General features: G+C 43.8%; 1 protein-coding gene across 1 annotated transcript; it reads right to left on the bottom strand.

Moving 5' to 3' along the window:
• Positions 1-226: 226 nt before the first annotated feature.
• Positions 227-4,807, bottom strand: Map1lc3c (microtubule associated protein 1 light chain 3 gamma). The gene is made up of 4 exons (XM_005326596.4): positions 4,677-4,807; positions 4,515-4,570; positions 4,263-4,369; positions 227-1,077 (listed from the first exon to the last, which is right to left on the bottom strand). Exons 1-4 carry the CDS (start codon positions 4,732-4,734, stop codon positions 837-839), a joined length of 462 nt encoding a protein of 153 aa, XP_005326653.1. The 5' UTR covers positions 4,735-4,807; the 3' UTR covers positions 227-836.
• Positions 4,808-11,996: the final 7,189 nt, after the last annotated feature.

Genomic DNA, 11,996 nt, shown 5'->3' with positions numbered 1-11,996 from the left:
GCAACTGCTCTTTAGGTAGCACAGAGTTAGGCTCAGGGCTTCAAAAAACAGATTTCCTGACCTCAAGTCCTCCTGGTGGCCTGTGTTGTGTGAATCTGAAAATGATCTTGACTTTTTCTGGGCCTCAGCTTCCTTATGTGTAAAATGATAAGAATAGTTAACCATAGAGAGTTGTGATAAGGAGCTAAGGCACAAAGAGTGCTTGGAATAAAGCCTGGCACACAGATTTAAATGTTCAGATGGTTTTAATAACTTTATATTGAGAAGTTACAAGTTTGGCATAAATATATATGGCATAGACACACACACACACACACACACACACAGGAAGTAAAAGGAAATAGCTAAAGAAGGTAAATGCTGAGGAAATATTATTTCTAAGGTCAGATAAGGATCTCCCCAAATGAGTTGATCATGGTTTTCACTGGTTTCACCTGGTTTCACCCACACCAGTGTATCATGGGTCATAGGTTCTCCATAAATCCACCTCCACATTGGACTCCTCCCTGCAGGGAGTGAAATCAATCATTAAGGTCAGATTCACCTCCACCACAGATGACACTTGGCACACATCACCAGCTCATCATACAAAACCATCATATCAGCTAAACATTTCTTATTCAGAAGAGAGTTGCTATTTATAAAACTTAGCAAAAGCCCATATTTTTCTTAGGGAATATAAGAGCATGGATCGCAGAAAAGGTAAAGCAGGAAGGGCCACAGCTTGGCTGTCACTGGTTGGAGCTGATCTTCCCATCCATCTCTGGCCCCTTCTGGCCCCTCCAGTGCACATGCAGAAGAAAATCAGTTCCTTCTGCCAACACCTGGTGCACAGTTCAGAGGACAAATTCTTCTTGAAGTGGGCTAGTGATGACTGCAGATCTGTCCCCGAGGTCACTGGGGTCTGCCAACGCTAAGGAACCAAATGTCTCTTGGGAGGCGTAGGTCATGTACACGAAGCCGTCCTCATCCTTGTAGTCCCTGTAGATCTCCGCCATGGTCACATTCATGCTGACCAGGCTCTTGTTGTTCACCAGCAGGTAAAAGGCTTCAGTGGCCCTTAGGACCATGCGGCTCCTGGGATGGGGATAAGGGTGATATGAGGGGTTGATCTGAGAAGCAGCCCAAGAATCTGTAACTGGGGTTCATTTTTTTTTTTTTTTGTAATTGTAGATGGACAGAATTTTTTAATTTTATCTGTTTATTTTTATGTGGTGCTAAGGATTAAACCCAGTGACTCACACATACTAGGCAAGAGCTCTGCCCCTGAGCTACAGCCCCAGCCCTCACTTGATGTTTTGACGATATCCCTTGTGGCTTTGAAACTTAGATTTTTTTTTTCTTTTTCCCAATCTTCTTTTCCATAAACTTCTCCCTGATCTCTCCTCCCTAATCTCATTTTCTCTGAATTACTACTATAAAATCTCCCTATTCCTGCAGATGGGTAGGACACAGCCTTTGGGACAGGATTCCCCTGTGTTTCTCCTTTGCTAGCAAAGCAATAAACCTTTTTCATTTTTCTCAAAATTGTGTCCTCGTTAATAGATTGGCCTTGGGGACGAGGACTGAGCTTTCCACCACAAATCTACAGGGTCACGATGCTCAAGATGACTGACCAGCTCCCTACCCTTTCCCAGGAGATGTAGGAATCGCATGGACTCCCAATTAGGCCCAAAGTATCAGATAAGCTCATTATTAATGAGGAGACTTGCCAATACAAAAGTTCTAAGCAAATAAGCCCCGACATTAAAAGTATCTTCCCCAAGGTACAAAGGCAATGCATGATCTCTCCAGCATCTGTCTCATTGTTGGACAGCCTGGGGATGGCCACTGGAGGGGATCTTCTGCCTCAAAGTGCATCCTTCCTCCACCCTGCTGTTACATCTCCCCTGACATCAAGGAGATAGGGAGGCAGCAAAGTTGACATGCTTTAAATGTCAAAGGCCGTTAAGTTCCAATTCATCTGGAATGGACGACAGCATGAAAACACAGAAACCCAGGGGAAGGGTCAGTCCCACCTTAAGCACACACTTCTGTTCACTTTAATTGGTGACAGTGGCACTCACAACATCAGAGCTTCAAACTTTCAGGAGGGCTAAGTCCACAGAGCAGTGATGGATGGGACTGACTGGAACCCGATGCATTTTACAGCCATATAATCCCTCCAAGATAACCCCAAAGGTTCCGGCCCTGACAATGTCCAGCTGTCTTTGGGTAAAAAATAATTGTTCTACAACGGGGGCAGGGAAAGCTGGGGCTGGGAGTGTTGCCACCAGCTGGGAAGGAAGCATTCTTGTTCTCAGAGCTTCCATATCCATCTTCTGCAAGTTTGCTTTTGCTGAGGGTAGAGGTGTGGGGGAGGAGGCTATGGACAGGGGATCTTTATCTTTCCTGTTCATGGCTGCATCCCAGAACCCAGAAAGCACCCCAGAACATAGTTGGTACTCACATTATTGAGAAGAATCAAATTTGGGATGGGGATGTAAGTTGAGAGTGATGGTGACACAGGAGGGAATAGTCTCAAAACTCAAAGGCCTTTTTTGGGGGGTGGAGTGGGGGGGGCGGTTTAAGTACTGACAGAATGTGTTTGGATCCAGAATATTTTTTTTTTCCTGCTGGGGATGGAATTCATAGCCCAAAGCATGTACTCCACCACTGAGTTACATTCCCACCCCTGATGCTGGGATATAATTCTGACTTTTCATTTCTACCTCCAGTCACCGGCATTCACACCAGACTAACCTTAACAAAGGAATAACCCTGAGAGGAGAAAATGGGAATGCTCTTAAATAACACAGTGGAAAAAAAAATCAAACTAAAACCAAACATTCAAGAGTGTACTTCCAAACAGACTTTTCAACCCTATGAAGACTTCCCTATCCCCAGAGATTTAGGAGGCTGAGTTGGGGGGAAAGCATGTTGGGGGCCAGCCTCAGCAATTTAGTGAGATTCTGTCTCAAAACAAAAAAAATAGCTTAGTGCAGTGGCTCTTGCCTATAATTCCAGAGAGTCAGGAAACTGAGGCAGCAGGATCCCAAGTTCAAATCCAGCCTCACCAACTTGGAAGGCCCTAAGCAACTTAGTGAAATATAAAAAGGGTTAAGGATGTGGCTCACTTGTTAAGTGCCCCTTGGGTTCAGTCCCAGGTACCTAAAAATAAAAATAGCTAGGCAAATGGTGCCACCTGTAATCCCAGCAATTTGGGAACCTCAGGCAGGAGGATTGCAAATTCAAATCCAGCTTCAGCAATTTAGGGAGGTCCTAAGCAACTTAGCGAGACTCTGTCACAAAATAAAAAATAAAAAGCACTGGGGATGTGACGCACTGGGTTTGGTTTCAGTGGTACTAATAAATAAATAGATATTAAAAAATAAAAAAAGAAAAGGACTGGGAATGTAGCTCCATGGAAAAGCACCCCTGGGTTCAAACTCAAATACCCAGAAAAAGACTTCCCCACTGTCTCTATTTTCTCCACATTTTCATTTTAACCCTCTTATACTTTTTTTTTGGGGGGGGGGCGAGTACTGGAGATTGAACTCCCCGGCACTCAACCACTGAGCCGGCACTCAACCACTGAGCCGCCGCATCCCCAGCCCTATTTTGTATTTTATTTAGAGACAGGGTCTCACTGAGTTGCTAAGTGTTTCGCCATTGCTGAGGCTGGTTTTGAACTTGTGATCCTCCTGTCTGGGCCTCGAGAGCCACTGGGATTACAGGTGTGCTCCACAGGGCCGGCTCTCTCTTGTACTCTAAAACTAGCTGCATTTTCTTGGCTATGCCTTTACCTTAAACCGAAAGGAGGAGAGGGTCTTGTGCTCCAACTTCATTGTCTGAGCAGTGCAAAAAGCCCTTCCCCTCTGAAAAGGTCCGGCACAAACACTTGGAGGAGGAATTGCTCCAGGAGACAGACAGACTAGGTTTCAGATGGTATCTGAAAGAAAGGCTCTTCTGGAGTAGCTTCGGAGCCAAGACTACTTTAGGAAATTCTTAGAAATCTTGGCAGATTTTTAGAACTGTTGTCTGGGGGGGGGGGTTCCCCACCTGTTTAAAATAGAGTACTTCTAAGAGTATCGTTTCAGGATACTACAAAATATAAAGATGAGTCACAAAAACCAACCTATCTTCTCCTGTTGGCCTCCCACCCCCCCAAATCAAAGAACCAAAGAACAAAGAAAAGGCCCAGGTAGGCACAGCACGCATTTGCACAGGCACACACACACACACACACACACACACTAGCACCTGCGTTCACTGTCACTTACCGGATGAGGCTGAGGAACTGGGTCATGGTCAGCTCCTGCGGAACCAGGAACTTGGTTTTGTCCAGCAGGGGCAAGAACTGCTCTCTGGGGTAGCGTTCCACTATCACCTGTCAAGAGTTTCAGCCCTTCAGAATGAAATTCAGAGCTCAGTGCTAGGAACTTGGAACAGAGGAGGGAGGCCTTCCAGCGGGTCTTGATTTAATCAGAGGACAGGATCCCAGGCCCCACTAAGGAAGTACAATGGAGTCTTACCGGGATCTTGTTTGGGAACTTTGCCCGGATTCCAGCAACTTCCTGTTGTCTGGTTGCTGCGAACAGTTCAAGTACAAAAGAATAAGTAGACAGTAAGAGCAGGCTGCATCTTTTGCTCTGCTTTTCCTCTGGTAACCCAGCGAGCTCCCCCAAGAACTTTACCTAAGTTCTTCCTCTGCTTGAAAGGTTTGAGGTTTGGGATTTTCTGTGGAGGCGGCATTTTTACCCAACAGCTGTGTTTGTGTCTGTCTTTAAAAAGAAAAAATCCCACAACCAGGACCTAACTCGCTCCTCCAGCGGCTTCCAAATTGCCTGCAGGATCCTAAAAGAGGCCCTTATGTAGGGCTGAGTGACATCAGGCTCTCCTCACCCTCCCTTCTCCCCACTCCCCCTCCCTGGGCAGCAGGAGGTCAGTTCTGAGGATGGAAATGGAATAGCCACCTGCTCACTGGTCAGAGAAAGTCACTTTGTTCATGACCAGTTCAAGATGTTTCTTTGCTAAAGAAATTAGGATCCATAATAAAATCATTGGCTCTAAACTCCAACAGCCTAGTTCTGGGCTGAGGACTTTGGAGAGGTGAAATTGCCTTATGCTGAGGACATTTTTGTGCTTCAGACCATTTGGCCAGAATGCACTTTAGTGGGACCCAATCCAGATGTTCCAATTCCCAATGGCAGACCCAGACTCCAGGACCAGGCAAAGCTTGTTTCAGGTCTGAACCTCCCACCTATTCACTTTAAATTCAGATCTTCAGATAAATGATTTTGTTTATCAAGTGGTGTTTTCAGTTATTTCACTAATACATAACTCAGAGTGGGTATGTGAGGCTTAAATGAACCAGTATATGTAAAAGATGCTAGCATAGTGCCTAGTACCAAACTGATCTTTCAATTTTTGATTCTTCCCTCCTGCTTCCCTTTCACTTTTCTTTTGAGGGGATCAGGTGTCCAAGGTGCTATCTAATCTGGTTAGTGCTTCTGGGGTTGGGGGGGTTAGGGAGAGGGAGCTGGGAGGTGATTCCAGTTGCTTAATGCTAATGCTACATGGATTTGGACGTAAAGAATAGGAACAGTCCTGGGAAAAAATGGCTGGAGCAAGTGCCCACTCTTGATTGGAGTCCTATCTATAGATATTTTATTTTGATACTAAAGATTGAACCAGGGGCACTTTAGCACTGAACTGGATCCCCAACCCTTTTAATTTTTCTTTATTTTGAGACAGGGTCTCAAAAAATTGTTTAGGGACTCTCTAAATTGTTGATGCTAGACTTGAACTTTTGATTCTCCTGTCTCAGTCTCCCAAGCTGCTGGGATTAGAGGTGTGCACCATTGTGCCCAGCTATATTTTAATAAACAGAAAACTGACGTAGCTCACAATGTAGATCACACATTTGCAGTGGGAAATATGTTTCTTAGAGCTTGACTTGTCCTGAAGACAAAGCATGTGAAAAAAGATAGTTGATGTTTGTTTTTGTTTGGTTTGGTTTTCCCGGTACTGAGGATTGAACACTGGGGTACTTGACCACTGAACTACATCCCCATTCCTTTTTATTTTTATTTTGAGATAGGGTCTTGCTAAGTTGCTGATGCTGGCCTCAGATTTGTGATTCTTAGGACTCAGCCTCTAGACTAGTGGGGATCATAGCAGTGTGCCACCAAACTAGGCAGGTTGAGCTTATTGTGATTCCCATTAACTACATTCTCACTCCACCTGGCCCCACCTGGCCCCACCTCTGTCTTCTCAGACCAGATGTTGGTAGGGTGAAATACATTTGGAATTCAGGAACTAGAGAGTGAGATGGTAAGACAAGAGTGGCAGAGAGTGGGAGGTTTTGCATAGGCATTAGGGAGGATTTATTCCTTTCTGCCAATGACCGTGCCTAAGCCTCTCCTTTCTTAAAATAACAACTAGTCAACCCTCCCTTGGCTCTACCAGGCATGTGACTGCTGTAAAAAGAGCTTTGGAAACAGACGGGTTCTAACTCCTGCTTACTAGAAAGTTAACCTCTTTGGAACTCATTCAGCAAATGAGTTCATTAGCAAGATGGGTAGGGTTTCACTCCTCTCATGAAGTAGTGTGAGGATTAAATGTGGAAACATATGTGATGTGCACATATCTAGGAAATGACACAGCTGAAGCTCAATAAATAGGAGTGCTGTCACGCTACTCATACCCAGGATAGCTAATAGCTAGGCCCTCTCTGCTTACACTTCCTGGAGCCTTGAGAAAGTTCCATTGAGCTCACTTAGCTCAGTGCTTCTGGCTCTTGCAGCTCTGTAATCTGGGGTCTGTCCCAACACTAAGGCACTGCTCTTTGAGGGTCAGCAGTGCACACAAATCCCTTTTTTTCAGCTCTATTTCATCTTTGATCCTTGACATTTGAAATTATTGTCTATTTCCTCCTCAAAATTTGCATCTTGAATAAAAAAGAGTTTTTCCTTCTTATGAAATGTGAACAGAAATTTTGTGTAGCCTTCCTACATTAATATTTGTAGCATGCAATCTTGGCGTTGGTCGGGGTAGAGCACTTGCCTAGCACGTGCGAGAACCTGGGTTCAGTTCTTGGCTCTGAAAAAAAGTCCAAAACAACCCACCCATCCCCCCCCAACACACTCCCAAACAACAGAAAACCCAAACAAGGTCATGTAGTGCTATGTAAACAGAGCTTTAAGACTAGTACCCAGAAGATGAGGAGTAGATCCCTTGCCTACCCCATCCCTTGCTTAGGAAGCCCTGAGCACTCTGCAGGTGCCCGCGCCCTCAGGATCACTACGGCTGTTGCTCCAGCGCCCCTTAATGTTAGCATCACACTGGCTCCATCAAGATCTTCTTCTTGCTCTGTAATGCCCTCCTTGGATGATTTTAATCATTCCAGAGGAGTCTCCTAAACTGACTCAGTTTCTCTGATGTCATTAAAAATAGGCCTGCTCTTGGCCAGTAGGGTGTTTGAGGCTCCGGGAGTGACTAGAATGGATCAGTTGTGCTCCCTGTTGCTGTTGTCATTCATCCTTTCTGGCCACAAGCTCTGATGACAGTGAGAAAACAAATTTGGAAAATTATCACAAGATCAAAGTGAAATGTGTGCCTCTGAAATAAGAGCACTCTGCAGGTTGGAGGGCCAAGGAACTGGAAATCTTCTTCAACATTTCCATTTCACAAGGGTCAAAGATTCTCAGGCCACCTCAGGAGATTGCCTGGTCCTCATAAAAGTTCCCCTGAGCTTTTTTTTTTTTTTTTTTTTTTTTTTTTTTTTTTTTTTTTTTTAACCAGAGATTGAACCCAGAGGCACTTAACCACTGGACCACATTTCCAGCCCTTTTTGTTTTTATTTTGAGACAGAGTCTCACTAAGTTGCTTAGGGCCTTGCTAAGTTGAGAGTTGAGGAGTCAGATCATCAAAGGATATAAATAAATCTAGTTTCCAGTCCCAATTGAGTTACTATTAAGTCACTTGAGCTCACAATCCGATTAATTTGTAAAATAGTTTCATTTTGTTTGGTATAGGGGTTGAACCCAAGGGTGTTCTACCTCTGAAATACATCCCAGCTATTTATTTATTTAGAGACAGGGTCTTGGTTAATTGCTGAGGGTCTTACTAAGTTTCAAACTTGAAATCCTTCTGCCTCAGCCTCTGGAGTCATTGGGATTACAGGCATCTGCCACTTATTTGGTTTGAAATAATTTTAATGCTAGAAATTTTTCTATCCTACCCCCCCTCCAAACAAACAAACAAATAAGCAAAAAAACCCACTTACTGAGTCATTGAAATATTTATATCCCATCAGTGAATTACATGTGACTTACCAAGACTTCTAATGGATTTGTCACTTTTTGTTAATCTGATTAGATAAACATGTTGTCACTAATATACTGGATTGATATCATTATTTGGGATTTCCAGATTTTTTTTTTTATTCTATGACAGAGGGTGGGAGAGTTAGCACAGCCTCAGAGAAAGTATATTAATATATCTAATTATCTGTCCCATATAAATGTGTTATGGTTTACATATGAGGTGTCCCATCAATCATGTTAATATTCTCCAGCAGAAGCCAGGTGTGTGGAAACCATGCAATCTTCAGTGACTTGGAAGCCTGTGACAGGAGGGTCCCAAGTCTGAGACTAGCCTCATCAAATTAACAAGACGCTGTCTTAAGATAAAGATTAAAGAGGGCTGGGGATATGCTCAGTTGCAGAGTACCCCTGGGTCCAATCCCCAGTAGCTAAATAAATAATAATAATAACAATGATAATAAATCTCCTGCAGATGTCCTACATCTGGCAGAAGCACTTTCTATGGGGGCTATTGCTTGTTTGAGCGTCTGCTAGTCACCCTAGCATCATACTAGTGGTAGCATCTTGCAGGTTCCTTGACAGTAAATCAAATCCATATAAGGGGAAAATGTCCTTCTGCCAATAACATTTCCCTTATCTAACTTCATGTTTCATGCCTTCCCAATTTCCCAGCTTCCTAACTTTATGTTTCATATATCCCTCTCAACCAGCACATTCAGAATCCAGGCCCAGGGCTGGGGATGTGGCTCAAGCGGTAGCGCGCTCACCTGGCATGCGTGCGGCCCGGGTTCGATCCTCAGCACCACATACCAACAAAGATGTTGTGTCTGCCAAGAACTAAAAAATAAATATTAAAAATTCTCTCTCTCTCTCTCTCTCTCTCTCTCTCTCTCTCTCTCTCCCCCTCCCCCCCCCTCACTCTCTCTTTAAAAAAAAAGAGTCCAGGCCCAGGTGTTCTCTCCTGTCTCCTGGGGGTACATGTTGTTGGCTAGCTCCTGCAGCTCCCTTGGATGGAGGATATACCCTACCTCTCCTACTGGCCATTTGTTAATGACCAAATTTAGGTCACAGTTAACTCAGCTGGGCTGTGTTGTAACCTAGACCTAGTTGTCAGCATAATGGCCAGGAAGAGAGTTGGAGTATACCCTAAGCAGGGATATATGTTGTCTTCTAAGGCAAACATTACTGTTTGGTTTTCAGGCAAGAGGCGAGTTCAAACCTTTACCTGTAAAGAGCAGACTAGATTTTTCAAGGGAACCTCAGGGTTCAGGATTTTCAAGTGCATTGACCCAATTATATCCCAGCCCAAATCTCAGATTTCAATAATTCTCAACCAGGGTCTTGATGTTGGCAAGAGACTTAGATTGATAGTTCAATTTTCTCTGGAGTTGGAGGATATGGAAGTCTCTGCCAAGGAGGCCCTCTGGATTTCATACTTTGTGATACTTTCAGCAACTTAGTGATAAATCACTTTTAGCATTTCATTTATTTTCTGGGAAGCATTGATATCCCACAGCAAAAGATGTGAAATTCCATAGTCCTTATAATTATTGTTTACTTTTTAATTCTCGAACCACAGTGCACTCACTTCTAGTATTTACCATCCAGTTCACCAGTACTCCCACAGCTGAGGAATGACGTGCTTCAGTCCTGGACAGGGGATCCAGACAGTGAAAGCCTGTTCTCTCCTGTCTCCTGGGGGTACATGCTGTTGGCTAACTCCTGCATCCACCTTCATCATCTTTATTATCACCACTTAAGTTTTATGTGCAAAGTCATCCAGCTGACATTCACGGAGCATATATACATGTTAGGCTCTGGGTTGGTTAGTCCACTTTCTTATTTAATCCTTTTTAGGGAAAAAGACAACTGAAGCTCAGAGAGTTGAAGTAATTTTCTCAGGATCACACAGCTGGTGAGATTTGAGCTTATGACCATATGCCACCAGAACCCATTATGATGTAATGCTTTCCATTCTAGAATTTAAAACTTGCTCAAAATAGAACCTTTGCTGTCATAGGGAAAACACTTCCTGAAACATTCTCCCTAGCTGCTCCAGAGTTAGGGCTGAACAAGCACAGAACCTCCATTCTTTCTGCTGAAGGTATTCCCCAGTGCTGATCTGGACTACTTGCTTTATATTCCCCCAAATTCAAAGAGCCCAGCTCCAACCACTGTTCTCACATTACAACCCTTGGAACTCAAGGTGGAGCGGCTCAGACTGTGGCTGAGCAGTCTGTTTCCAGATCCTTTGCTGCCAGGAGAAGTGAGCTGTGACCCTGCTCCACAGCTCCCACCATCCACTGCCAGAAAGCCTTGCTCCTCCCCTTTCCTGACTCAACCTCTGGGGTGCTAGGGTTTGACCCCCTACCCCACACCACCCACCTGGGATGAGATGTGCTGGCACCAGGAGGCATTCCAGGATTTACTAATCCCTTAGACACAGAGTGTAGCAAGAGAAAAGAAAAATAAATCTACTGTGAAGAGTGAGGGAGTCTGGAAAGAGGCATTCCTGGAAGCAGCCAGGAAGGGAAAAATCAAGCCTGTTTTTCCAAGAGCCAGAGGCATTTCTTGTTTTCAGCATCTGCAGCAAGCAGGGTCTGCCTGACCCTCAGGGAAGCTGGGCGTGGTCCTTTTGTCCACCAAGACCTGGTGAAAGGGAATATCTTTTCTCCTGAAATATTTCCTGTATTTACAGTGTTGCCAGGTACACTCTTATGTTTAACATTGAATGTGTCCACGGGCTCAGTAAATATGCATGGGTTTGGCTGATTTTCAACCAAAACTTAGTGAGAATTGTGGGAGATACAAAGATGTACTTGTTAGGAGGACCTCCCCACATTGGGAAGGTGAGAGTGCATCACTTCCTCTCTGTTCTCAATTGTGCATCAACTGGGCTGTTTGTTTCCAAGGCTCAGGAGCACTTTTCAGGCCAAGAGAACAGCTGGGAATGTTCCTCTGGGTGAAGATTATTATAGAATGATTCACATCTTGGAATAGGATGAAGTTAAAACCACTCAAGGACTGCCAGTCCAGCTTTAAATTTATATTATTATTACAATTATTATTATTTTGGTACCAGGGATTGAACCCAGGGGTGCTTGACCATTGAGCCACATCCCTAGCCCTTTTTGCTCTTTGAGACATGGTCTCGCTAAGTCACTTAGCCCCTTGCTAAATTGCTGAGGCTGGTTTGAACTTGTGATCTTCCTGCATCAGCCTCCTGAGCCACTGGGATTACAGACGTGAGCCACTACACCCAGCTGAGTTTATCTCTTTAAAATATTAGCTTTGCTTTATATATATATATTTTTTAGCAATTTACTTTGGAGTAATACATTAATTAGAACTTTGAATTACCTGATACTTGATGGAGCTATTTATTAACAATGACAAGTTATAGTACTGAAGTATGAATACTAAGCTCCCCTTTGCATATACACACAGCTGTAAAATTTGGTCAGGCAGAGGACCTGGACTCTGTCACCCTCTGCTGTTCCATATGTTAGACACATGAAATCACTGTGAATCAGTTTAAGAGAGTCAATTTTCCAAATTGACCACACACAACAAACCAGCACATTTACTGAATTTCCTGATTGTGGTTATAATAACATTGAATAAAATGTTCAATTTCATTTACTTATGATGAAATTCTAAACATAAAATTTAACACATAAAAATTGC

The sequence above is a fragment of the Ictidomys tridecemlineatus genome, chromosome 10 (genome assembly GCF_052094955.1).
Source record: "Ictidomys tridecemlineatus isolate mIctTri1 chromosome 10, mIctTri1.hap1, whole genome shotgun sequence".
In the NCBI taxonomy this organism is placed as follows: Eukaryota; Metazoa; Chordata; class Mammalia; order Rodentia; family Sciuridae; genus Ictidomys; species Ictidomys tridecemlineatus.
Note: the sequence above shows the minus strand (reverse complement) of the source record. Positions and strands in the feature narration are given on the sequence as shown.